This window comes from Coregonus clupeaformis, chromosome 24, assembly GCF_020615455.1.
Source record: "Coregonus clupeaformis isolate EN_2021a chromosome 24, ASM2061545v1, whole genome shotgun sequence".
Classification (NCBI taxonomy): Eukaryota; Metazoa; Chordata; class Actinopteri; order Salmoniformes; family Salmonidae; genus Coregonus; species Coregonus clupeaformis.
Window position 1 is genome coordinate 51,710,398 of NC_059215.1, and position 26,676 is coordinate 51,737,073.

Below are 26,676 nucleotides of genomic sequence, written 5' to 3' on the forward strand. Positions count from 1 at the left end.
TGCTCTACCAACTGAGCCACACGGGAACTTTACTGGTACTCCCTGTATATAGCTCCATTCTTCTGGATTTTATTCTTGTGTGTTACCAAACTGCATCGTTTGGAAGGGCTCGTAAGCAAGCAAGTCTACACTCGGTGTATTCGGCGCATATGACAAATAACATTTGATTTAGTGCTGGATATTTCTCACTTGTTCATCTGGGCAATTAAAACAATAAATGAAACTACAATTCCCCCAAATAATCTCACCATATACATGATCTTTTCTTTTTTTCCTTCTAGTTTTCATAATAGCCGTCACTGCTGCTATCACAGCTAGTACCACCACCACCACCACAACAGGATATATTATTGTAGCTATGGGAAGGGAGGTCTGTGGTCCACATTCAGAGTTGGATGAATGAGTTCCAGGTTTAATTTGCTGAAGCTTCAAGGTATCACATCTATAATAAGAGAAACAGACCACTGGTAACTGACAATTTGGTCACCAAACTTTCAGTTTTACATTCCTATGTGAGCATATTATTGTAGTATTTAGTTTATATTTTGAGGGAAATAACCATTTACTTACTGTGTGTATGGCTGGCAGGATGTAAATGATCCATCTGAATAGGTATCACCAGTGCAGTCAGCACACACAGTATCTGTAGATGTTGTTCCTGCACCAACACAGGGTGAAACTCAGGGTCCTAACTTGAGATGTGCTTAACTCACAACTGCATAAATCATGCACTGATGTCAATGGAAGACTTACATGAATACATACCTGTGTGGCTGATGTATTGACCAGGTTTACAGCTGCTGTGTCTCTGGGCTGCTCTACAACCATCCTTAGTTGGGTCTAGACAGTAGAACCCCTCCAGTGTCCCACAGACAGTGTCTGATGAAGGTCTACATGGCTGCTTTACCTTCAAACCCAAACCTATGGAGAAAACATGTCACTTGGTATCTGAAGCTAAATGTAAAGCCTGTTGTATTTCATTAAAACAACAGCTGATATTAAAGTAGCTCAGTGTTTACGCCCAGAACACATAATTCTCACCTGGATCACATGTGGTACAGTTGTTGCATGTTGTTTTCCCACTGGGCTCATCAAGGAATGTGGAGTTAATACAGGGCACACAGGAAGGTGTACGTGTAGATTTAGTACAATGACTATATACACGATATCCTGTTGAAAAGAAAACCAGAAAATAATTACGTTTTGTTATTATTATTATCATAATTATTATTATTGTTACATTTTACATTTTTTGTATAGTTATTATTATAATTAACCCCTCATAAAAATACACAAGGTCCTTACCAGGCCAACACATTATGCAATCTCTATCGCCTAATTTATAGATGGGGCGATCATATGTGAAACTGGGTTCAATGTTTAGAAGTATAGAAGTTATATGTTGGTGTTGATGATGTATTAATGTCTGGTGATTCATATGATGTAAAGAGACGGTCCTTACCTGGCCAACACATGGGACAACATTCATCCCCTATTCTGTACTTGGCTCTACCACATGAGATACAGGATCCAATGCTTCCAAGCACCAATATAATAGGTACCTGGAAGTAGAGAACATTTTAGAAATAAAATCGCAAAAATCTAAGCTGATGGTGTTTATTCATAAAACCTACAGAAGTAGTTAACAGAATTCTAACCTAAATATTCCCATTTCAAATAAAAGTATTGTAATTATGTGGGACCATTTTAAACAGGCTTTTGTGAGTGTGGTGGCACCCCCTGGTGTGTTTAATTCATCTTTAAAGGTGTGACACCAAAGACCTAGGTCAGCATTGAAAATGTACTTCTTTCCCCCACATTTTTTCTACGAAGGTTTCAGTAAAATGGACAGAACTAGTAGGCTAATAATAACTGATTTATATTTCATAGAGGAAATATTTAAATAGATAATTGGTTTTAAAACATGCCAAGCCACAAAATGTGCTAATCAGAAATGTTTCACTTACAGTCCATATCAAGGTTTCAAACTGTTCCATGGTTCCTCAATCATCTCCAACTCACTGGAAGACCCACACACTGGATTTGTTCTTAGGAGTTTTGAAGAATCGAGATGAACTGACCTGTAGACTTAATGTATTTTAGTACATGTAAATATAATCCTTTCAATTAGTAAATTTCGATATCTTGCTGAATTGAATCACTGAAAAAAACCCAACTGTAATTAGATGGTTAACTTTGAGAAGTATGAAACAGAATTAGGCAAGTAGTTATTAGAGGATGCTGCCATCTTTGCCACTCGATACAGCTATGACCAGAAGTGATTTTTGTCGCAGGTTAGGAGAGCATTTTCACTAACCCGAAACCCTAACCCTTTTCCTAACCTTAACCTAACTCTCCTAACCTGCTACGTTAATTTTCCTAACCTTCTGCGTAAGTTATTCTAACGGTCTGTGCTATCCAGGCTTCTTGGGACGTCCCTACCCCATTGATCTGAGGCATTTGCCTCTCTTGTTTGCTCTCTTTCCTCAACTTGATGTTGGGCCTGAGCATCATCATCATTATCTGGTCCACTGTCTGCTAGGTCTAGCATCATCCTAGTTGGCAATTAATAAATACACTTATTAGACAATTATAGGGAACACACATTATGATCTAATTTGACGTTTTTAAGTGTGTCTATGTAGACATCATTAGGATTATTGTGTCATAAATCATATGTGTTCCCCCTACCCTAGTGTTAATTACATATGAAAAAATACTGAATAAATGACTAATAGGTTACCATTGGCTCATAATACCTTATACAACTACTTATTTAGCAAATGAGTGCGCGACCGGGAGACTCATGGGCGGCGCACAATTGGCCCAGCGTCGTCCAGGGTAGGGGAGGGAATGGCCGGCAGGGATGTAGCTCAGTTGGTAGAGCATGGCGTTTGCAACGCCAGGGTTGTGGGTTCGATTCCCACTGGGGGCCAGTATAAAAAAAAATAAAAAAAAATGTATTCACTAACTGTAAGTCGCTCTGGATAAGAGCGTCTGCTAAATGACTAAAATGTAAATGTAAACCATGCAGCGAAACGCTTACTCGCCGTCTCTCCTCAATAGCGCAACACACATGTAGACCAGAAAAATATTTTTAAAAGAACAAGTCATAAAAGCCTACAGCCAGGCACGGCTGCTAACGTTCGCTTTATTATTTTGTCCGTTTTTTTGGTTACAAACAAACAAGCTTTAAATGATGTGTCTTTTACATCGAAGAAAACGGAGAGAACAGCCTTGTCGTCAAATTATAGCCTTGTCGTCAAATTATAGCCTTGTCGTCAAATTACAGCCTTGTCGTCAAATTACAAATACAGTCATTTATCATGATTAAAATATGTCATTATTCTTTCAAGTAACTGCACTGAACATGTTAAGTAGGCTATTTCTATATATCATCAAATAATCCATATCTTACCCCGCCTTGGTTCACAGTTCGACTGTAAATTTTACTTTTGACATACACTTTTGACATACATTGTCGGTGTGTACTCAGAGCATACTATCAGGTACCAAGTACACCTACAGCTGTGGCATGAAAGGATGCCAAGCCACTAGGCTTACACAACCGAAATGTTTAACATACCATCCATTTGCTTTGAAACTGCGCCATGGTTCTCCAATCCTCACCATCTCACTGGAAGAAGGTCCACCACCTTGGATTCTTAGGAGTTTTGAACAATAACAATGGCACCATCCCTGTTGTCTTCAATCTTAATGTAGATTTTGAGTCACGGACGAATAAAACTATTAGAAGACAAGGGAAAAGGTTTAATACACAATATTGAAACACACAGTACAATAAGATCTGATTAATTCGATTCAATGCAATTTCATATTTGGTGGCAATATTCATGTATTTCAGTGTAATGTGAACCAATATATTCAGCCTGGCCTCACAGCCTGGACAGCCGCTATTTACCGGTATTTTGTCCCTGGCCCAAAAACAGTTGTGGGAACCACAACATAATAAGAATATGACCTAACGTAATAACAATATGACCAGTCACCTTACATTTACATGTTTGTAATTTAGCAGACGCTCTTATCCAGAGCGACTTACAATTTACGGCTGTCCCCAACAACAACAAAAAATCTTTGTCGACCAAGAGTCGTCTGTTCTTTCGACCAATCGATTGGTTGAAATTTTAAAACGTGTATTTTTCCATATATATATATATATATATATCCCATGTGTTTTAATCAAATCAATTATATTCACTGAGCTTGTCTGATGCTTTAAGCACACCGTTTGATTAAATAATTAAGACACACAAATGACTAGAGGGAGTCCGACCAGCAATTGATTTGATTGTGCCGGGCTGGTATCAGACTTGTTTAAAAAAAAGACAGCGAGTAACCAGCATCTTTTGTTGTCTCTCTCCTCCCTGCTGCAGCAGCCACCAGTGTTTATTGTGCTGTTACAATATCATTTATCTGACCGTTTGGAACAATGTAAACACTAAATAAATTATAAGTGTACCAGAGAGTCTGTTGTAAAGTTTTTTTTGTTAAGCCTTTATTACAGCAAAGACTAAAAACGGTCACATTCGTGAATGTAATTTCTGTAATAGAAGGGTTTATTTATTGTTTAAGCTAATTATTCAAGGCTCGCTTTATTTTATTTTAAAACTAAAATGTTTGATTGCATTTCAAATCATGAATGACTCGTATGCTGTGTGATGACATGAACGAATGAATGATTGATACAGTAGCCTATATAAGTATTGAAATATAGGCCTAAGTAAGTTAAGGTATTAAGACTAAACAGGAGGTGCTCTTAGGCCTACAGTGATGGTGGTTATAACAGGCTGCTATACTAAGCCTACTAATGATAATGACATTACATATTATTATAATGATGATCATAATAATAACAATAAGGAGATCAAGAAAAATGAGGATTATTTGTAACTCAGCTGGTAGAGCACAGCGCTTGTAACGCCAAGGTAGTGGGTTCGATCCCAGGGACCACCCATACACAAAAATGTATGCATGCATGACGGTAAGTCACTTTGGATAAAAGCGTCTGCTAAATGGCATATTATTTATTTATTATTATTATAAATATGATTTCCGACAGTTGGGAACAGTGTAAAGAACACTAAATCAATTATAAATAATACCAGAGAGGCTGTTCTAACGAGAAAAAAAAAAGTGTAAAGCCTTTATTACAGCAAAGCAAAGATTAACAACAAACAGACGCAGGATCGGTCTTATTTCTGTAGATATAAATGGATGCTGTATAAAGCCAGGCCCATTTAACAGTTAGGCTATTGATTATAGACCTAATTAAGTTGGGGTTTCCTCTCTCCTCACTTTTCTTAGACAATAAGGCAAGAGCTTTTTTCTCATCTCCTCATTCTGCTGCTGCCTCCGCAGCATTGTTCTCTACACCAATAAGCTGGTTAACTTTGCTATTATACACACAGCAACTTGGTCTAGGAAAAGGCACCAATTCAACAGCGCACTGATGTGTTTCAGAACCGCAGACAGCAACCACTAGCCAATGCGGGAGAAGGCGCATGTTATAAAATAATATTATTTTGATTAGTGTTGCACCATTTGTTCATATGTAATATAACCATATACAATTTCAGTAGCACATATCTTAGACTGATGGACTGTGCCATCCCCACGGCCTCCACAATGGATCAGTCCACTCAGAAAGGCACGAATCCTTGGTTGACCAACAGCCTATCGACCAGTCGACTAAATGGGGTCAGCCCTAATAGCAAATAGGGACGCACGATATATCGGTAAGCATATCGGAATCGGCCAATATTAGCTAAAGATGCCAACATCTATGTCATCAACAGCTCTATGTATAGTTTAACGCCGATGTGCAAAACCGATGTCAAAGCTGACGTGCATACCTGTATAACGTAGGTAGATTACGTAATGGCGCAACGAAAAATACAGCGCTACACGTGCAACACAGCATTCCTAACCTAGCCCACAATGTCTGCTGTGTGGATCTATTTTGAAGTTTCAAAGGAAGATAACAGAAAGGCCATATGCAACGTTTGTGCTGCTATTGTTTCCTGAGGGGAAAAACACGTTTTAATGACTCCAACCTAAGTGTTTGTAAACTTCCGACTTCAACTGTAGAAATCCATAATGCAAAAAAGGCTCAAACAAAGCAGAACAATGCAAAATAAAAGGCTACTTTTAAAAACAAAACTTAGATGGGTTTTTATTTTATTTTTAAGCAAAGTAAAAGGGAGTTGTACTCCAGTCTAGTAGGTGGCGGTAATGCAACATTTATTGGATGCCAACCGCCGTTAAACCTCATCGAAGAAGACATTGTTGTTTTGTCTGGCGACATCCGGGGGTTTCCCACCTCGACCTCGCTCTCGTTTCAAATGGCGCCTGTGTGACTAAAACATATACCACAAAAACAACAAATCTTTGCGTATACTCCCGAGGTTTCCACAGCCACAAAGTCAATATTGGGAATTTCATAAAATGTCAAAAAGGAGAAAAAAAGGTTAATTTAAGGTTAGGCATAAAGTTAGCAGTCTGGTTAAAGTTAGGTTTACAATCACATTTTAAGAAGATAATTGTAGAAATAAGTTGCATTAGTGACTTTGATAACTATTGACGAACATACTCGGTCGCCATATTGGGCTGCAGCTACCCATACTTGTACATACAAATGGTATCCACGGGTTCATCTGACTCGGGTAGTAGATAAAAGGGCTTCGTTGTCAAAATCCCGAAGTATCCCTTAACCATTTAGAGTTAAAACATGCTCTCAAACACAATTTAAGGCGCTCTAGATTATAGCCTCCATAGTTATACTGTAGCCTACAGTGTAGGGCTTTCACTCACTGCTGTACGGTATATGCAGCAGCCGTTCGACGTCGCTAAATCCAGTCAAAAAATAAATACGACATTATGCACTATCAATCTATATTGAATAATTTTACCACACACTGCAGTCTTACCTGATTTTAGGACTAGTTGGCCTATTTGTAAGTCGCTCTGGATAACAGCGTCTGCTAAATGACGTAAATGTAAATGTTGGCTATCACTTTCGTTTGAGGACAGGGTTGCCAGGTGTAGCAAAATCGGGTGCAATGAAATGTATTGAATTTAAAATCAAATCAATCGTAAACATTAAAAATAAAGTTAAATGTAAAGATGATATTTTCGAGGAAGGGTGAAAAAATTACAGGAATAACTACCGTTGGACTAAACTCCCTTCCATACAGTCCCATCTCCTTCGCCTGGGTATTACCCACCCACCAAAAACTCGTGTTCGGTCTTCGCTCATGTTCCCAGCATGCCTGTAAAATCCCTTTCGCAGGATTAAACACCCCATGTCCTTGTAGGTTGACCCAGTAATTCATTGCCTGCTGCTGTCTCCTAATCTGCAATGGCATATCCCCTGTCTCCACCTGTAATGCAGCCACTGGGGACGTCCGAAACGCCCCACTACATATTCTGAGTCATTGCCCCTGTATTTACATTTACGTCATTTAGTAGACGCTCTTATCCAGAGCGATTTACAAATTGGTGCATTCACCTTATAGCCAGTGGGATAACCACTTTACAATATGTTTATTTTTTTTATTTTTTGGGGGGGGGGGGGTAAAGATTACTTTATCCTATCCCAGGTATTCCTTAATCTAGCCTTTCCAGTGAGGTCCAGGCTGCGGAACCATATGCTAAACCTCCGTAGTCTATTACAGATCGGATCAATAGAACATTATTTTTCATGTTTACGATTGATTTGATTTTAAATTCAATACATTTCATTGCACCCGATTTTGCTACAAACATGGTCTTCAATGAGAAACGCCCAGCCCCCAGGGCAGTGTTTTTGAGTGACGGTTCATCTTTAACCCAATCAATGAACATGATAGACAGGATTTTATGTATTGCGAATTTAAGCCAGCAGACTAATCTATGTAGTTAAGTAACGTATTTAAAGCACTCTAGATTATAGCCTCCATAGTTATACTGTAGCCTACAGTGTAGGGCGTTCAATCACTGATGTACGGTATATGCAGAAGCCGTTCGACGTCGCTAAATCCAGTCAACTCACAAAATTATTGCATGGCAGTGTTTGACGACAGAACAAACAAAAATAATGTTGCAAAATACGACATTATGCACATTCAATCAATATTGAAAATTTTTACCACACACTGCAGTCTTACCTGATTTAAAGACTAGTTGGCTATCACTTTCGTTTGAGGACAGGGTTGCCAGGTGTAGCAAAATCGGGTGCAATGAAATGTATTGAATTTAAAATCAAATCAATCGTAAACATTAAAAATAAAGTTAAATGTAAAGATGATATTTTCGATGAAGGGTGAAAAAATTTCAGGAATAACTACCGTTGGACTAAACTCCCTTCCATACAGTCCCATCTCCTTCGCCTGGGTATTACCCACCCACCCAAAACTCGTGTTCGGTCTTCGCTCATGTTCCCAGCATGCCTGTAAAATCCCTTTCGCAGGATTAAACACCCCATGTCCTTGTAGGTTGACCCAGTAATTCATTGACAGCTGCTGTCTCCTAATCTGCAATGGCATATCCCCTGTCTCCACCTGTAATGCACCCACTGGGGACGTCCGAAACGCCCCAGTACATATTCTGAGTCCTTGCCCCTGTATGACATCTAGCCTTTCCAGTGAGGTCCGGGCTGCCGAACCATATGCTATACTTCCATAGTCTATTACAGATCGGATCAATGCAACATACATGGTCTTCAATGAGGAACGCCCAGCCCCCAGGGCGGTGTTTTGGAGTGACGGTTCATCTTAACCCAATCAATGAACATGATAGACAGGATTTTATGTATCGCGAATTTAAACCAGCAGACTAAACTATGTAGTTAAGTAACATACTTCAAAATTGTCACGGGTCAATATACACTGAATAAAAATATAAATGCAACATGTAGTGTTGGTCCCATGTTGCATGAGCTGAAATAAAAGATCCCAGAATGGTTTATATCTTAAATGTTGTGCACAAATTTGTTTACATCCCTGTTAGTGAGCATTTCTCCTTTGCCAAGATAATCCATCCACCTGACAGGTGTGACATATCAAGAAGCCGATTAAACATCATGATCATTACACAGGTGCACCTTGTGCTGGGGACAATAAAAGGCCACTAAAATGTCCAGTTTTGTCAGACAACACAATGCCACAGATGTCTCAAGTTGAGGGAGCGTGCAATTGGCATGCTGACTGCAGGAATGTCTACCAAGGCTGTTGCCAGAGAGTTGCATGTTCATTTCTCTACCATAAGCCACCTCCAACATTGTTTTAGAGAATTTGGCAGTACGTCCAACCGGCCTCACAACCGCAGACCACATGTATGGCATTGTGTGGGCGAGCGGTTTGCTGATGTCAACCTTGTGAACAGAGTGCCCCATGGTGGGGTTATGATATGGGCAGGCATATCTTAAGGACAACGTGCACAATTGCATTTTATCGATGGCACGTTTGAATGCACAAAAATACCATGACGAGATTGTGAGGCCCATTTTTTTAAAGGTATCTGTGACCAACAGATGCATATATGTATTTCCAGTCATGTGAAATCCATAGACTAGGGCCTAATGCATTCATTTAAATTGAATGATTTCCTCATATGAACTGTAACTCAGTAAAAATCAATGACATTGTTACATGTTGCGTTTATATTTTTGTTCAGTATATTAAGCGTATCTTTATACAATACATTTCATGGTATCAAGCAAGATTGGGTCTAGGCTTCAGGTATTGTTATGGGAATAGCTATTTAGGGTTGTCGCTGTTTTATCTCACTCACGCACGCACGCTCACTCACTCATGCACGCACGGCAAACATACGGACAAACCTTTCACTGGCAGTGGCTAGCTGTACCGTGACAGGCATGCAGTCTTGCGTTTCATTTCATTTCCATTTGGCTAGCTAGTCTGACACCAAAGCCAGCCAACTAAGCTAACGTACTTCAAAATTGTCAGTCACGGGTCAATAATGTACGGATATTACAAGCGTGTCTATCTAATACTTTTAATGACAAACCATGTAACTACTTAGGTAAACATATTAAATACCTGTTGCTCAAAGTTCAGCGCAGGTGTTGGTAGCTGGTCAGCCATGTTCAGAACATTGGGCCACTGGGGGAAAGAGTTGGCGTGTAGTCACCTGGAATGCATTTCAATTAACAGGTGTGCCTTGTTAAAAGTTAATTTGTGGAATTTCTTTCCTTAATGTGTTTGAGCCAATCAGTTGTGTTGTGACAAAGTAGGGGGGTATACAGAAGATAGCCCTATTTGGTAAAAGACCAAGTCCATATTATGGCAAGAACAGCTCAAATAAGCAAAGAGAAATGACAGTCCATCATTATCTTTAAGACATGAAGGTCAGTCAAGCCGGAAAATTATGAATGTTGAAAGTTTCTTAAAGTGCAGTCGCAAAAACCATCAAGCGCTATGATGAAACTAGCTCTCATGAGGACAGCCTCGGAAATTGCAGGCCAAATAAATGCTTCACAGAGTTCAAGTAACAGGCACATCTCAACATCAACTGTTCAGAGGAGACTGAGTGAAACCACTACTAAAGGACACCAATAAGAAGAGACTTGCTTTGGTCAAGAAACACGAACAATGGACATTAGACCGGTGGACATCTGTCCTTTGGTCTGATGAGTACAAATTTGAGATTTTGGTTCCAACCGCCGTGTCTTTGTGAGACGCAGAGTAGTTGAACAGATGATCTCTGCATGTGTGGTTTCCACCGTGAAGCATGGAGGTGATGGTGTGGGGTTGCTTTGCTGGTGACACTGTCTGTGATGTATTTAGAATTCAAGGCACACTTAACCAGCATGGCTACCACAGCATTCTGCAGTGATACGCAATCCCATCTGGTTTGCGCTTAGTGGGACTATCATTTGTTTTTCAACAGGACACCTCCAGGCTGTGTAAGGGATATTTGACCAAGAAGGAGAGTGATGGAGTGCTGCATCAGATGTCCTGGCCTCCACAATCACCCGACCTCAACCCAATTGAGATGGTTTGGGATGAGTTGGACCGCAGAGTGAAGGAAAAGCAGCCAACAAGTGCTCAGCATATGTGGGAACTCCTTCAAGACTGTTGGAAAAAGCATTCCTTATGAAGCTGGTTGAGAGAATGCCAAGAGTGTGCAAAGCTGTCATCAAGGCAAAGGGTGGCTACTTTGAAGAATCTAAAATTTAAAATATATTTTGATTTGTTGAACACTTTTTTGGTTACTACATGATTCCATATGTGTTATTTCATAGTTTTGATGTCTTCACTATTATTCTACAATGTAGAAAATAGTAAAAATTAAGAAAAAACGTGGAATGAGTAGGTGTGTCCAAACTTTTGACTGGTACTGTATGTCTGCAATGGGCTGTCTTGCGTTAGATGGCGGTGGTGCTGTATTGTTCAGTATATTAAGCGAGATGGCGGTGGTGCTGTGTTCAGTATATTAAGCGAGATGGCAGTGGTGCTGTGTTCAGTATATTAAGCGAGATGGCAGTGGTGCTGTATTGTTCAGTATATTAAGCGAGATGGCGGTGGTGCTGTGTTCAGTATATTAAGCGAGATGGCAGTGGTGCTGTATTGTTCAGTATATTAAGCGAGATGGCGGTGGTGCTGTATTGTTCAGTATATTACGCGAGATGGCAGTGGTGCTGTATTGTTCGGTATATTAAGCGAGATGGCAGTGGTGCTGTGTTCAGTATATTAAGCGAGATGGCAGTGGTGCTGTATTGTTCAGTATATTAAGCGAGATGGCAGTGGTGCTGTGTTCAGTATATTAAGCGAGATGGCAGTGGTGCTGTATTGTTCAGTATATTAAGCGAGATGGCAGTGGTGCTGTGTTCAGTATATTAAGCGAGATGGCAGTGGTGCTGTATTGTTCAGTATATTAAGCGAGATGGCGGTGGTGCTGTATTGTTCAGTATATTAAGCGAGATGGCAGTGGTGCTGTATTGTTCAGTATATTAAGCGAGATGGCGGTGGTGCTGTATTGTTCAGTATATTAAGCGAGATGGCGGTGGTGCTGTATTGTTCAGTATATTAAGCGAGATGGCAGTGGTGCTGTGTTCAGTATATTAAGCGAAATGGCAGTGGTGCTGTATTGTTCAGTATATTAAGCGAGATGGCAGTGGTGCTGTATTGTTCAGTATATTAAGCGAGATGGCGGTGGTGCTGTATTGTTCAGTATATTAAGCGAGATGGCGGTGGTGCTGTGTTCAGTATATTAAGCGAGATGGCAGTGGTGCTGTGTTCAGTATATTAAGCGAAATGGCAGTGGTGCTGTATTGTTCAGTATATTAAGCGAGATGGCGGTGGTGCTGTATTGTTCAGTATATTAAGCGAGATGGCAGTGGTGCTGTATTGTTCAGTATATTAAGCGAGATGGCGGTGGTGCTGTATTGTTCAGTATATTAAGCGAGATGGCAGTGGTGCTGTATTGTTCAGTATATTAAGCGAGATGGCGGTGGTGCTGTATTGTTCAGTATATTAAGCGAGATGGCGGTGGTGCTGTGTTCAGTATATTAAGCGAGATGGCAGTGGTGCTGTGTTCAGTATATTAAGCGAAATGGCAGTGGTGCTGTATTGTTCAGTATATTAAGCGAGATGGCAGTGGTGCTGTATTGTTCAGTATATTAAGCGAGATGGCGGTGGTGCTGTATTGTTCAGTATATTAAGCGAGATGGCAGTGGTGCTGTATTGTTCAGTATATTAAGCGAGATGGTGCTGTGGAAGTGGAAGGCTGTGCTTTGTCTAACCTCTGTTGAATTATCACAGTCTGTGGGTCAAAAACAATCACATAGATGTGGAGTCATTTGAGGGGCAGTTAGGTCATCATTCTGTGAGTGTGTTCCTTGACAGGAATGACTCCATATCCACTATTTTCTGGATAGTTGATCAAAATAAAATAAAAATCTGTTTCTTTGGTTTATTTTCTATGGCCTCCTTTTTTCTGTCTGGGAAAGTTGTGAGATGGATGTCAGTTCACCACTTTCTTTTCTCTCGATGCATGTTATTTTTGTTTCTTAAGATACTCCTGGTATCTTATAGGATCTTGTTTGATTTTGTTTATATACACTACATTACCAAAAGTATATGGACACCTGCTCGTCTGTATGGACCTCACTTTGTGCAAGGAAAGGGCCTTCCCCAAACTGTTGCCACAAAGTTGGAAGCACAGAATCATCTAGCTTTAAGGTTTCCCTTCACTGGAACTAAGGGGTCTAGCCCAAACCATGAAAAACAGCTCCAGACCATTATTCCTCCTCCATCAAACTTTACAGTTGGCACTATATATTCGGTTAGGTAGCGTTCTCCTGGCACCTGCCAAACCCAGATTCGTCCGTCAGACTGCCAGATGGTTTTTACGCGCTTCAGCACTCTGTGGTCCTGTTCTGTGAGCTTGTGTGACCTACCACTTGGCGGCTGAGCCGTTGTTGCTCCTAGACGTTTCCACTTCATAATAACAGCACTTACAGTTGACCAGGGCAGCTCTAGCAGGGCAGAAATTTGACAAACTGACTTGTTGGAAAGGTGGCATCCTATGACGGTGCCAGTTGAAAGACACTGAGCTCTTCAGTACGGGCCATAATACTGCCAATGTTTGTCTATAGAGATTGCATGGCTGTGTGATCGATTTTATGCTGAAATAGCCTAATCCACTAATTTGAAGGGGTGTCCACATACTTTTGCATATATAGTGTATGTCCTTGTCCTGTTCTTGGTTGATTTAGGGGGTATCCTATAGAAAAATAAAACAGTCAGTAACCATAGTTAGTCACATAAATAGACATAAAAAATCACTCAATCATCCTAACAGACAAAATGTAATGGTCTTATTTAGCAAATAAGTCTTCAATTTCAAAGTTATTAACAATCTTTTAAGGGTTTATGAAAAGTGTATTCCCATACTGACTTTTACATGAGTCCTTTGTATTGGTGTAGACTTGACGGACCTGACGGGATTAATTCCCTCACAAACAAAAAGGAGAAATCAATATCTTCTCTGGTAAGCACAACCTACCTGGCACCCTTAACAAACAATAACCTCAAGTCAAAACCGTTAGTGTTCCAATGACCTTACATTGTAAAAATGTATTAAAGCAAAATGTGAACTGCAATGGTTGGAGTAGGCCAGTTAAATGCATTTGTATACTGTACCTCCTAATATTTCAGACCGATTATAGACTATTATAGACTAAATTCAGGGAAGAAAATATGCATTTTCAAATCATTTTAACGGGGCCAATATGACATTACACCGGATATGATTGTGACCTCACCCTGCTTGATATGCTTGTCATGAGCAACGGGGCTGATGTGTAGGATGTAGATTCTCACTGTCTCTGTTCCACGCCCCAGTACAGTAGGTGTCTGTCTTTATCAAGTCGCAATGGTATGCCTTTCGTCTGAACAGTATTTCCTCATTGGTAATTTAGCTGGTATAGCTACATTTTGGTTTTACATAATTGTGATATAAATTGGCTAGCTAGTTGGTGTCCTGATAAACCATATAGTCCAACTATCAAATTTGAGATTGAATCAGCAAACTTTAGTTAACGATGCTAGCGATCTAGCCACACCCATGGCATGTTGCTAATGTAATGAGGTACGCTTGCGATCATGTTGAATCCAAAGATAATGCTTTAATTCATCCTTCCTTGCCTAGCAGTTGAACCACAGAACAATTTATATTTGGAAGCACTATCCCATAAAATGGTCGGCATGCAAAGTTATAGCTAGCTACAACAATCTGGTTTACGCCATTAGCAAGACAATATATGAGAATAAAAACATGCAATAAGGTTGTGGGGAGCTGAGGAAGTCCTGCGGTACATTCAGACGTTTCAATCTGATGACTGAGATAAAACCCCCAATGATGATTACATGAACGTTTAATGACGGCCTTATCGACTTAGCTAAATATTCAGAGTTACTTTGTGATTAGTGTGGGCAGCTCCCCTGTAGTATAGGCTACATGGTCGCTATTTCTGTGTGGGCAGCTCCCCTGTAGTATAGGCTACATGGTCACTATTTCTGTGTGGGCAGCTCCCCTGTAGGGTAGGCTACATGGTCACTATTTCTGTGTGGGCAGCTCCCCTGTAGGATAGGCTACATGGTCACTATTTCTGTGTAGGCAGCTCCCCTGTAGGATAGGCTACATGGTCACTATTTCTGTGTGGGCAGCTCCCCTGTAGTATAGGCTACATGGTCACTATTTCTGTGTGGGCAGCTCCCCTGACTCGAAGTGGATAGTTTGTTGTCTTTAGTCAGTCTGACAGTCGTTGGTAGCCGGCCACCATCCTGTAGATTTCCACTTATTAGGGGAAGGAAGACACGAAGTCATAATTAATGTTTTAATTATAAATTCCTGTCTGTTTGTACTATTTTTAACTCCTATGTCGTTTTCATTTTATACTTGTATTTGGAAAGGATTGTGGTCCAGCAGAATACAACACTTTTGACGGGCAGTGCTGCCCAATGTGTGGTAAGGGTAATGTTAATTTATGCATTTGCTTTTTCAATGTTGTACAATTGCATGTTACCAGTAAATAAGGGGCAGACACATTTCTACAGGTAGCTTACAATATCTCTCACACACTACAGTATTTCAGTAGGCCTCATGCAGTAAATGGGAGGCATTGGCTGTGTTGACGTTACCTGGCAGCATTCTCTAATAACTATTTGCCTATTTCTGTTTCATACTTTTCAAAGTAATTTTTTTTTTACTGATTCAATTCAGCAAGATATCATAATTTTACAAATTGAAAGGATTATATTTACATGTACTAAAATACATTAAGTCTACAGGTCAGTTCATCTCCAGACTTCAAAACTCCTAAGAACTTCATAAATCCAGTGTGTGGGTCTTCCAGTGACTTGGAGAGGATTGAGGAACCATGGCACAGTTTGAAAGCTTGATATGGACTGTAGGTGAAACATTTCTGATTAGCACATTGTGGCTTGGCATGTAAAAAAAAGAAAAGTGATCAATGTAAATATGTCCTTTATGAAATATGAATCAGTTATTAGCCAATTAGTTTTAGTTAAAATTTTACTGTAACCTCGTAGAAAAAAAGTGGTGGAGAGACGTACATTTCACTAACATTTATTGACTGAATTTGCAGATAACAGGTTATCTTGGGTTTGGTGTCATCTTTAAATGTAATGTATGCTGATGCTGATGTTTTATTTCTTCTCTATTTGCAGATACCTATAACTTCTATACTTCTAAACATTGAACCCTGTTTCACATATATTCGCCCCATCTATAAAATAGGCGATAGATATTGCAGAATGTGTAGGCCTGGTAAGGACCTTGTGTATTTTTATTTACATTTACATTTAAATTTACATTTACAAATGTATTATTATGAGGGGTTAATTATAATAATAACTATAATAATACCAACATTTAATTATTTTCTGGTTTTCTTTTCAACAGGATATCATGTAAATAGTCATTGTACTAAATCTACAATCACCTCCTGTGTGCCCTGTATTGACTCCACATTCCTTGATGAGCCCAGTGAGAAAACAACATGCAACAACTGTACCACATGTCATCCAGGTGAGAATTATATCAGCTGTTGTTTTAATGAAATACAACAGGCTTTACATTTAGCTTCAGATACCAAGTGACATGTTTTCTCCATAGGTTTGGGTTTGAAGGTAAAGCAGCCATGTAGACCTTCATCAGACACTGTCTGTTGGACACTGGAGGGGTTCTACTGTCTAGACCCAACTAAGGATGGTTGTAGAGCAGCCCAGAGACACAGCAGCTGTAAACCTGGTCAATACATCAGCCACACAGGTTGGTCTTCTGTCTCACTCATAAAACTAATTGTGTTGTCATAATTCAATTGAGTCAAGTTGTTAACTTCAGTGTGAATAATCATTACAGTTAATGGAATTAAATGAGGGGAAGAAATTACATTTTTATTAATATTTCAACATGTACAGTTGAAGTCGGAAGTTTACATACACCTTAGCCAAATACATTTAAACTCAGTTTTTCACAATTCCTGACATTTAATCCTAGTAAAAATGCCCAGTCTTAGGTCAGTTAGGATCACCACTTTATTTTAAGAATGTGAAATGTCAGAATAATAGTAGAGAGAATGATTTATTTCAGCTTTTATTTCTTTCATCACATTCCCAGTGGGTCAGAAGTTTACATACACTCAATTAGTATTTGGTAGCATTGCCTTTAAATTGTTTAACTTGGGTCAAACGTTTTGGGTAGCCTTCCACAAGCTTCCCACAATAAGTTGGGTGAATTTTGGCCCATTCCTCCTGATAGAGCTGGTGTAACTGAGTCAGGTTTGTAGGCCTCCTTGCTCGCACACGCTTTTGTGGTCTTCTGTAGCTCAGCTGGTAGAGCACGGCGCTTGTAACGCCAAGGTAGTGGGTTCGATCCCCGGGACCACCCATACACAAAAATGTATGCACGCACGACTGTAAGTCGCTTTGGATAAAAGCGTCTGCTAAATGGCATATTATTATTATTATTTCAGTTCTGCCCACAAATGTTCTATAGGATTGAGGTCAGGGCTTTGTGATGGCCACTCCGATACCTTGACTTTGTTGTCCTTAAGCCATTTTGCCACTTTGGAAGTATGCTTGGGGTCATTGTCCATTTGGAAGACCCATTTGCGACCAAGCTTTAACTTCCTGACTGATGTCTTGAGATGTTGCTTCAATATATCCACATCATTTTCCTTCCTCATGATGCCATCTATTTTGTGAAGTGCACCAGTCCCTCCTGCAGCAAAGCACACCCACAGCATGATGCTGCCACCCCCGTGCTTCACGGTTGGGATGGTGTTGTTCGGCTTGCAAGCGACCCCCTTTTTCCTCCAAACATAACGATGGTCATTATGGCCAAACAGTTATATTTTTGTTTCATCAGACGAGAGGACAGTTGCAAACCGTAGTCTGGCTTTTTTAATGGCGTTTTTGGAGCAGTGGCTTCTTCCTTGCTGAGCGGCCTTTCAGGTTATGTCGATATAGGACTCGTTTTACTGTGGATATAGATACTTTTGTACCCGTTTTCTCCAGCATCTTCACAAGGTCCTTTGCTGTTGTTCTGGGATTGATTTGCACTTTTTGCACCAACGTACGTTAATCTCTAGGAGACAGAATGAATCTCCTTCCTGAGCGGTATGACAGCTGCGTGTTTCCATGGTGTTTATACTTGCATACTATTGTTTGTACAGATGAACGTGGTACCTTCAGGCGTTTGGAAATTGCTCCCAAGGATGAACCAGAATTGTGGAGGTCTACAATTTTTTTTCTGAGATCTTGGCTGATTTCTTTGGATTTTCCCATGATGTCAAGCAAAGAGGCACTGAGTTTGAAGGTAGGCCTTGAAATACATCCACAGGTACACCTCCAATTGACTCAAATTATGTCAATTACCCTATTAGAAGCTTCTAAAGCCATGACATCATTTTCTGGAATTTTCAAGCTATTTAAAGGCACAGTAAACTTCTGACCCACTGAAATTGTGATACAGTGAATTATAAGTGAAATAATCTGTCTGTAAACAATTGTTGGAAAAATTACTTGTTTCATGCACAAAGTAGATGGCCTAACCGACTTTCCAAAACTATAGTTTGTTAACAAGAAATTTGTGGAGTGGTTGAAAAACGAGTTCTAATGACTCCAACCTAAGTGTATGTAAACTTCCGCCTTCAACTGTATTTATGCAGGAACAACATCTACAGATACTGTGTGTGCTGACTGCCCTGGTAAAACTTATTCAGATGGATCATTAACATCTTGTCAACCACACACAGAGTAAGTGTGGACATTATTAGTTAGTTCAAATGGTTAAGATATAAAAATACAATAATTATTATGCTCAAATGGAATCTTTCAAAAACTATATTTATGTCTTTGACATAGATGTGAATTCTTGGAAATTGAACCAGGAACTCCTTGGTCGGATTCAGAATGCGGAGTAACCTCACTTCCCACAGCTGGAATCATAGCTGGTGTTCTGATATGTTTCCTGATATTCACCATAGCTGGTGTTTGTTTATTTATAGTGAGAACAAAACTAAACTTAGGTAAGATTACTGGAGTTTTATCTTTACCATTCATTGTTTTCAATGCCTGTGATACTCAGTATACTCTGTAAATGCTACATGTTCTACTTCTCATAGTGTAGATTACTGTTTGTTAACGTCATGGTTACACAGTATGTTTATTACAATATTGGACATCTGACTTTTTTATAGGCCCTCAAATACATACACAGGTATGTTTGGAAATCTATGAATATCTTTCATCACATTGTGTTACTAAGTGCTCTCTTCTGGCTGTGAAATTTGAATTTAATGGGCCAGTTTCCCAGGCATAGGTTACGCCTAGCTTTGGACTAAAAAGCACTTAAAATTGAGAATCTCCAATGTACGTGCTTCTTAGTCCAGGACTGGGCTTAATCTCTGTCTGGGAAACTGGCCCAATGTGGTTTACTAATTACTGATTCTGTCTGATAGGCATTCCCATATCAGGATATACCAATGCTGTCTGAGGAAACTGTAAAAGGTAAGGCAAACTTTCAAGGTTTTCTAAATATGTGTACGGAATAGTTTTTATGAGTTAAAAGAATTTCAAACATATTTATAAGTAAATGTATATGGTTTATTACTTAATCAAGTCATCAATGCTATGACAAATGATATGATCCAAGAATAAATTACTCTGGATACAAGCAATTGTTCTACAAATCATTGTCCAGAACGTAAATTAATTACTGATAAATTACAAATGACTTCTCTCCCCAGATTCAAGCCCCCATCACAGTCAGTGACTCAACATTCTGTAAGCTGTGCTCCACTGGCTGGCTGGTCCAGCCATCTATAGTGTATTTTAACACTACATGTTAAATGTGATATTGTAGAATCTGGTTGGTATAAAAACAGGATTCTACAGCACATTCAAAGAATATGACCTCTGGGTAGAGGATCACTGTGCATTGACAATTACTATTATGTGGCTTAGTGTATGAATCATATACATCAGCTTCCACCCACACTGGAACACGTGCATCAGCTTCTGCCTACAGCCTGTTCTAAAATGAAAAGGACCATGTGATGAGGATTAGGAACCAGCATCGGTAGGTGAGAACCCTCTGCTCTGCCCAGGGGAAAGTCAAATGTGTTCATAACTTCAGGACCACAACGTCTGTCAGCCCATACTATGGAACTTCAAATGGGACTTGATAATATCTTGAGACACAGATTACTGGATACTGGTGCAGGATGCAACCTTCGCTTGGGGAAGATGCCCCAGAAATTAGAAACGTCGTCAAAAGGATGGGAAGGAAATTCAAATGGATAACTTTACACTACAAGGACATCAACATCACGCTCATAGAAGCAGACAAGGACATCAACATCACGCTCATAGAAGCAGACAAAGACATCAACATCACGCTCATATAAGCAGACAAAGACATCATCATCACGCTCATAGAAGCCGACAAGGACATCAACATCACGCTCATAGAAGCAGACAAGGACATCAACATCACGCTCATAGAAGCAGACAAAGACATCATCATCACGCTCATAGAAGCCGACAAGAACATCAACATCACGCTCATAGAAGCAGACAAGGACATCAACATCACGCTCATAGAAGCAGACAAGGACATCAACATCATGCTCATAGAAGCAGACAAGGACATCAACATCACGCTCATAGAACCAGACAAGGACATCAACATCACGCTCATAGAAGCCGACAAGGACATCAACATCACGCTCATAGAAGCCGACAAGGACATCAACATCACGCTCATAGAAGCAGACAAAGACATCAACATCACGCTCATAGAAGCCGACAAGGACATCAACATCACGCTCATAGAAGCCGACAAGGACATCAACATCACGCTCATAGAACCAGACAAGGACATCAACATCACGCTCATAGAAGCAGACAAGGACATCAACATCACGCTCATAGAACCAGACAAGGACATCAACATCACGCTCATAGAAGCAGACAAAGACATCAACATCACGCTCATAGAAGCAGACAAGGACATCATCATCACGCTCATAGAACCAGACAAGGACATCAACATCACGCTCATAGAACCAGACAAGGACATCAACATCACGCTCATAGAAGCAGACAAGGACATCAACATCACGCTCATAGAAGCAGACAAAGACATCAACATCACGCTCATAGAAGCAGACAAGGACATCAACATCACGCTCATAGAAGCAGACAAGGACATCAACATCACGCTCATAGAAGCAGACAAAGACATCAACATCACGCTCATAGAAGCAGACAAAGACATCAACAAGCAGATACAACCTCACTATGGACTGTATGGATCTCAGAAGCATTGAAAAGACAACATTTCAGGAACTATCCTGAACTGCTTCCCCTCCTATCTCACATATAGGTGAGAATAAGTATTGTAGAAGAGTGCAGGTCCACTCAGTCACCTGTGGTGTCCCCCACCCTGGTCATCCTCTGCCTACTTCCTCTCAGTTATGTTAATCAGGTGACTTAGGGTCCTCTTCCACAGTTTTTCAGATGACATGCATGTCTACATCTAAATGGCCCCAAATCCCTCAAAGTACAGGCTTGGTTGAAGCTCAACATTCTACATGTGAGCAGACGCAAAACTGAAGCCATACTATGTTGGCACCCCACACTTTCAAGTGCACCCACAGCCTGATTAGCCAGGAATATTCCAGAATGCACTATATTAAATCTGCTCCAAACAGCTATAAAGTGCCTTTCTGTATGCTGTCCTCTCTCTGTTCTGGACTGATGATGTAAAAAGGACTTTAAAAATATATATTTATTAGGCTTTATAAATGAATTTGATTGATTGTCCTTTATTTTATTTACCCATAGCTAGAGCCTTGCGTTACCTTGAGGCCGATACAGCGCCTTCTCACATAATGTGTGAAACAATTGTAACGTCATTATCCAATTAGTCCAAAATAAGTTCCCAACCATGTTGATTGACTTCAAATTAAATGTCTGCCGACACTCTCAGCATCGTTCTCATCAGCAGGCTACACTAGGACCGGACACAACCTCTAGCCGCATAGGGCCTACAATGTTTTATCCATCAAAATAAATACCATCGTAAAAATAATGAATTGATTGTGTTAAACGCACATATCTTTTTCCAACATGAGTCATTAATAAGTAGTATTTTTAAATAATCAATGGGTATTCATTAATTTATAAGTCCCAAAAAAGCTGTCATCTATTTCATAGATCACGTAGATTCAATTGACAACTCATCAATCAATGGATCATACAGTTCTCAACATGTTGCACTTTATATACAGTTGAAGTTTGTCCAATTATATCTGTATGTTACTGTACTCTGTTGCACTGACTGTCCTCAAAAATGTGAGGTAAAAACATGTAACATGTAAAAGTTATCACGTTTACTATGTCCCAGTTAAATCAGTTCAACTGAAGAGGCTAGTTGACGAGGAGAAATTAAACTACTGGTTACAAATAGATAATCATATTTCTGGCACCATTTAGCTAACCAAGATGATTGTCCATCACAGTCTTTATCAGTTAACTTTACTACAGGTTTCGCTACAATCTTCTGCATTATCCAGCAAGTTCTTTACAGAAAAAAAAGTGGTATAACCAAAGTTTTACACTGTGCAATACTCCCAATTGGAATAATATCAATTTTATTTAGAGATGAATGTTGTCTAATGATGAGGGATTTGTACAAAGACTGAGTCAATTTTAGAGGCCAATTTGTCCTGGAACAAAAGGAGTTGGGAAAATTGGTAATATGATCTCACAAATGTTTATGTAATGGATGTACTTGAAGGTTGAATATAATGCTGTTAAATTCAATGCAGTTTTGCTAAACAATGTACACTTTCTGTGTTTATTATTTGAAATGCATGGAGGACATCTACAAAACAAAAACTGCAATATTTCATGCAATCTTTTAAAGCTTCCAAATTGTAATGCCCACCGTTCATGGGTAAAGACTTCCATTAGCATGGGAAATTACAGTTTTTATTATTTTAGTAAATATTGTCAATAGCACATTTTAGAGCTCTACTGAACTGTAAATTAAAGTACAACTATTACACCAGACTGCTATAACATTATTGACCTCATGAACTCCTGAATGTCACTATTCTATGAATCCAAGTCAGAGGGTTATTAACCGAGACTCATTCTGCAAAAGCATTAGAATTTCATAAAATGCACACTAATAACATTACATGACTGCCCTCTAGAGGTAACCCCAAATGAAATCAGTGGTAAATATCAAGGCAGGAAGCATGTGAAAGACAACTGTTTAGAATGTCCTGGAGGACAGGAGTATAACACAACTAAACCGTCAAGATATACAGTATGTTTGGCAACCAAGTTGCATATTAGTTATTGTACACTTACACACAAAACCCAAGACCCTACATAAAGACAGCACTTTAGTTAAAGAGTATAGGCTATAGAGATAGAGTTGATTGTATGACTGGTACATTGTAAATTAACTGGTTTTACTCAGTGGTTAACAGTTTTTGGTTTGTAAAACAACATTTAGCTGCGTGACTTCAAGATCCCCTAATCACCAATAATTCTGTCAACAGTTGCGCTGTGAGACATAAATATTCTGTGTTTCAGCCGTGTCACTAGCCCCTCTGTGTGAAGACATTAGATCTCATTTGGTGTTGGAGCTGCTGCTTTCTCTCATTAGATCTTCTTCTGTGGTGTTGGAGCTGCTGCTTTCTCTCATTAGATCTTCTTCTGTGGTGTTGGAGCTGCTGCTTTCGCTCATTAGATTTTCTTCTGTGGTGTTGGAGCTGCTGCTTTCTCTCATTAGATCTTCTTCTGTGGTGTTGGAGCTGCTGCTTTCTCTCATTAGATATTCTTCTGTGGTGTTGGAGCTGCTGCTTTCACTCCCCCCCCCCCCCAGTCTCAGCTTTAGCTCCTTGTACCTCACAGAGTAAGAGGAGGGATGTTCTCTCCTTTCTGCTGCAGTGTTTGGTAGAACTTTGTCATCAATTATTTTCTAAAATGAAATAATATTTAACACATAAAGCTCCCAAAATGTTATGGCCACAGTTTATGGCTACATTATAGGAAAGGCAACCATTAGTCAGGGTGGCATAAAACGTGGGTATCTGGTAAAGGGGTGTTTCAACAGTGGGTAGCTTATCTGGTATGCCGTTGATTCAAGGGTTTTAACCTTTTAGGAATCTAGTATCTACAGGGTACAAAAAATGGACCTGGACATATACACAGCTTATTACACAGTGATTTGTCACAAACTGTACCCAGACCGAAACTCCCTAAAGGTACCTGTATGGTGGGGAGAAGAGCCTGATCACTGACTTCAGTTTGGGGTTGTTTGGCTCCAGGAGAAGAGAACACAGCCTGGATGATCTTCAATCTCAGCCTCTCATGCTGGAAGACATGGAACCAGGTTTAATTATGACTTAATAAACAATAAACCTATAATTAATAGTTGATCTACTTAACTCTTCATAAATCCTTCATTAAGTATGCCTTCCTATTAATACCTTACACTTGGCGTTTGTAATGATGTTTAGGCTACTATTTCGTCATTTGACCATGCATCTTGCTGACCGTGCGTCTTGGTGGTTGGGGTAGATATTTTTTATTTTGTCGTTATAAAAATAAGCTTATCAAACTGGGTGGTTCGAGTACCGAATGCTGATTGGCTGACAGCCGTGGAATATCAGACCGTATACCACAGGTATAACAAAATATTTATTTTTACTATTCTAATAATTACATTGGTAATTAGTTTATAATAGCAAAAAAGGCACCTCTGGGGTTTGTGGTATATGGCCAATATACTACGGCTAAGGGCTGTATCCAGGCACTCCACGTTGCGTGGTCCTTAGCCATGGTATATTGGCCATATACAGCGCATTCGGAAAGTACTCAGACTCCTTACTACCACCTTTAATCACAATGTTTTCAATCCTGTTTTATCTATACTTTGTTAGCCCAGCACCTATGTTTTTATGTTTTAAAGGATGTGTGTATGACCACAAAAAAATTCTATAGCAATCATGTAAGGCATTAATAGTAAGGCATACTTAATGAAGGATTCATGAAGAGTTAAGTAGATCAACTACTAATTATAGGTTTGTTTATTTAGTCATAATTAAACCTGGTTCCATGTCTTCCAGCATGAGAGGCTGAGATTGAAGATCATCCAGGCTGTGTTCTCTTCTCCTGGAGCCAAACAACCCCAGAATGAAGTCAGTGATCAGGCTCTTCCCCCCACCATGCAGGTACCTTTAGGGCAGTGGACGTTGGTGACTTGAAAAATTGAGGAGGATGGGAGACCCGCGGTATAGGCGCAGAACGCACAGAGACGACAGTGTGTTTCAAAAATGGTCAAAGACTAATTATTTTACCCTAAAGCGTTTAATAAAGACATAGTACAATAATGGGAATGAGAGGGCTACTTAGTGTTGGAAAGGGATCACAGCAGTGATTTAATGAGGGTATGAGGCATGAGTTGAGGTGTTCAGAGGCTTGACCAGTGCTTGACTGGGAAGACAAAAGAACATTAACACAACACACTACACAGTTAGACAAAAGAGCTAAGAATGAGTTAGTCCAAGCAAGGAGTAAAATCATTGATGTGTAATAATGTGATTGTGTTTGTGTATGTGATTGACTCTACATACAGTACTGAGAGAAAATTGATATGGCTCCTCACAGTGCTTTGACGCAAAACATTCTATGTGCCAGTGGATGAGCGTACACATGAGATGTGGCTTCAGTTCATGTCAGGAGAAAGTTGACAATTAGTGGAGTGGAGTAGTCATCACCTCTTAATCAGGGAACAGGAGGGTGTTGTGTAATCAATCTTGTCTGTATGTGAGTAAAATAACTACTAACGGTGTATCTTTTATGAAGGCACATTTATTGCTAACTTGACGTTGCTTCACATTACAAGCCAACCGAGAGAGCGATGCTTTCCTCATGAACCCCTACAGTCCCACAGACCCTCATTAGCGTATGGCCAATCAGGATGCAATATGCAAATAACACCATCTCCCCTTTGTCTCAACAGACCTCAAGGGACTATTCTGCCCTTATGTCGTTAGGTCTGTTCCTGCCTAGTTCTTCTGGAACAGTTCAACATAGACATGAACGTAAAATATTTTCTGTGAATGTAAAATATTTCCTGTAAACTTTAACCCAAAATGCATCTCTCATTTCTTTTAACACAAATCTACCCCACAGGTATGTTAGAACTGTAACAACTTGACAGCTGTAGTTTTGTCTTTTATACTTTGAGCTCAGTCTTTTGTTCTTGTTGCTCTGACTAATAAGTCCAGTCTTTGAGGTTTAACTATTGCTCGCCCAGACCTTGTTCTGGGTGTAGCAGGTACATCCAGGATTACCTTGGGTGTTGGTGGTTCTGGCAATGCTGTGTGTCGGAGTGGTGAAGACACTTGAATCGTCTCCTGCGTTGCGTTGTTGTTCTCAGGTCCATCCATAGGGATGAGGTGATGTCTGTTCCTGCGGACAGACCCGTGGGGAACTTCCACCATGTAGGATCGGCCCATTGTCCGTAACCAGGACCTCAGGTACTCCATGGCAGGCGAAGATGGACTTCAGATGAACTACGACATCCGCAGACTTT

At 39.9% G+C, this 26,676-nt stretch overlaps 2 protein-coding genes across 11 annotated transcripts in view; one reads left to right on the top strand and one right to left on the bottom strand.

Annotated features, from left to right (window-relative positions):
* The window catches only part of LOC121565411 (tumor necrosis factor receptor superfamily member 5-like), a 140,524-nt gene that overhangs the window by 3,671 nt on the left and 110,177 nt on the right, over positions 1-26,676 (bottom strand). The gene's annotated exons all lie outside the window — the stretch shown is intronic.
* Positions 14,356-23,125, top strand: LOC121565490. Of its 5 annotated transcripts, XM_045207319.1 has the most exons (13): positions 14,356-14,437; positions 15,441-15,495; positions 15,812-15,937; positions 16,218-16,317; positions 16,453-16,578; positions 16,666-16,821; positions 18,722-18,809; positions 18,918-19,081; positions 19,253-19,272; positions 19,514-19,562; positions 19,802-20,374; positions 20,507-21,298; positions 21,332-23,125. In XM_045207319.1, exons 11-13 carry the CDS (start codon positions 20,279-20,281, stop codon positions 21,383-21,385), a joined length of 942 nt encoding a protein of 313 aa, XP_045063254.1. In that variant the 5' UTR covers positions 14,356-14,437; positions 15,441-15,495; positions 15,812-15,937; positions 16,218-16,317; positions 16,453-16,578; positions 16,666-16,821; positions 18,722-18,809; positions 18,918-19,081; positions 19,253-19,272; positions 19,514-19,562; positions 19,802-20,278; the 3' UTR covers positions 21,386-23,125. The 5 variants fall into 5 exon arrangements, with proteins under 5 accessions (XP_045063254.1, XP_045063250.1, XP_045063251.1 ...); XM_045207315.1 differs by having other exon boundaries at positions 20,507-23,125; XM_045207316.1 differs by having other exon boundaries at positions 15,819-15,937; positions 20,507-23,125.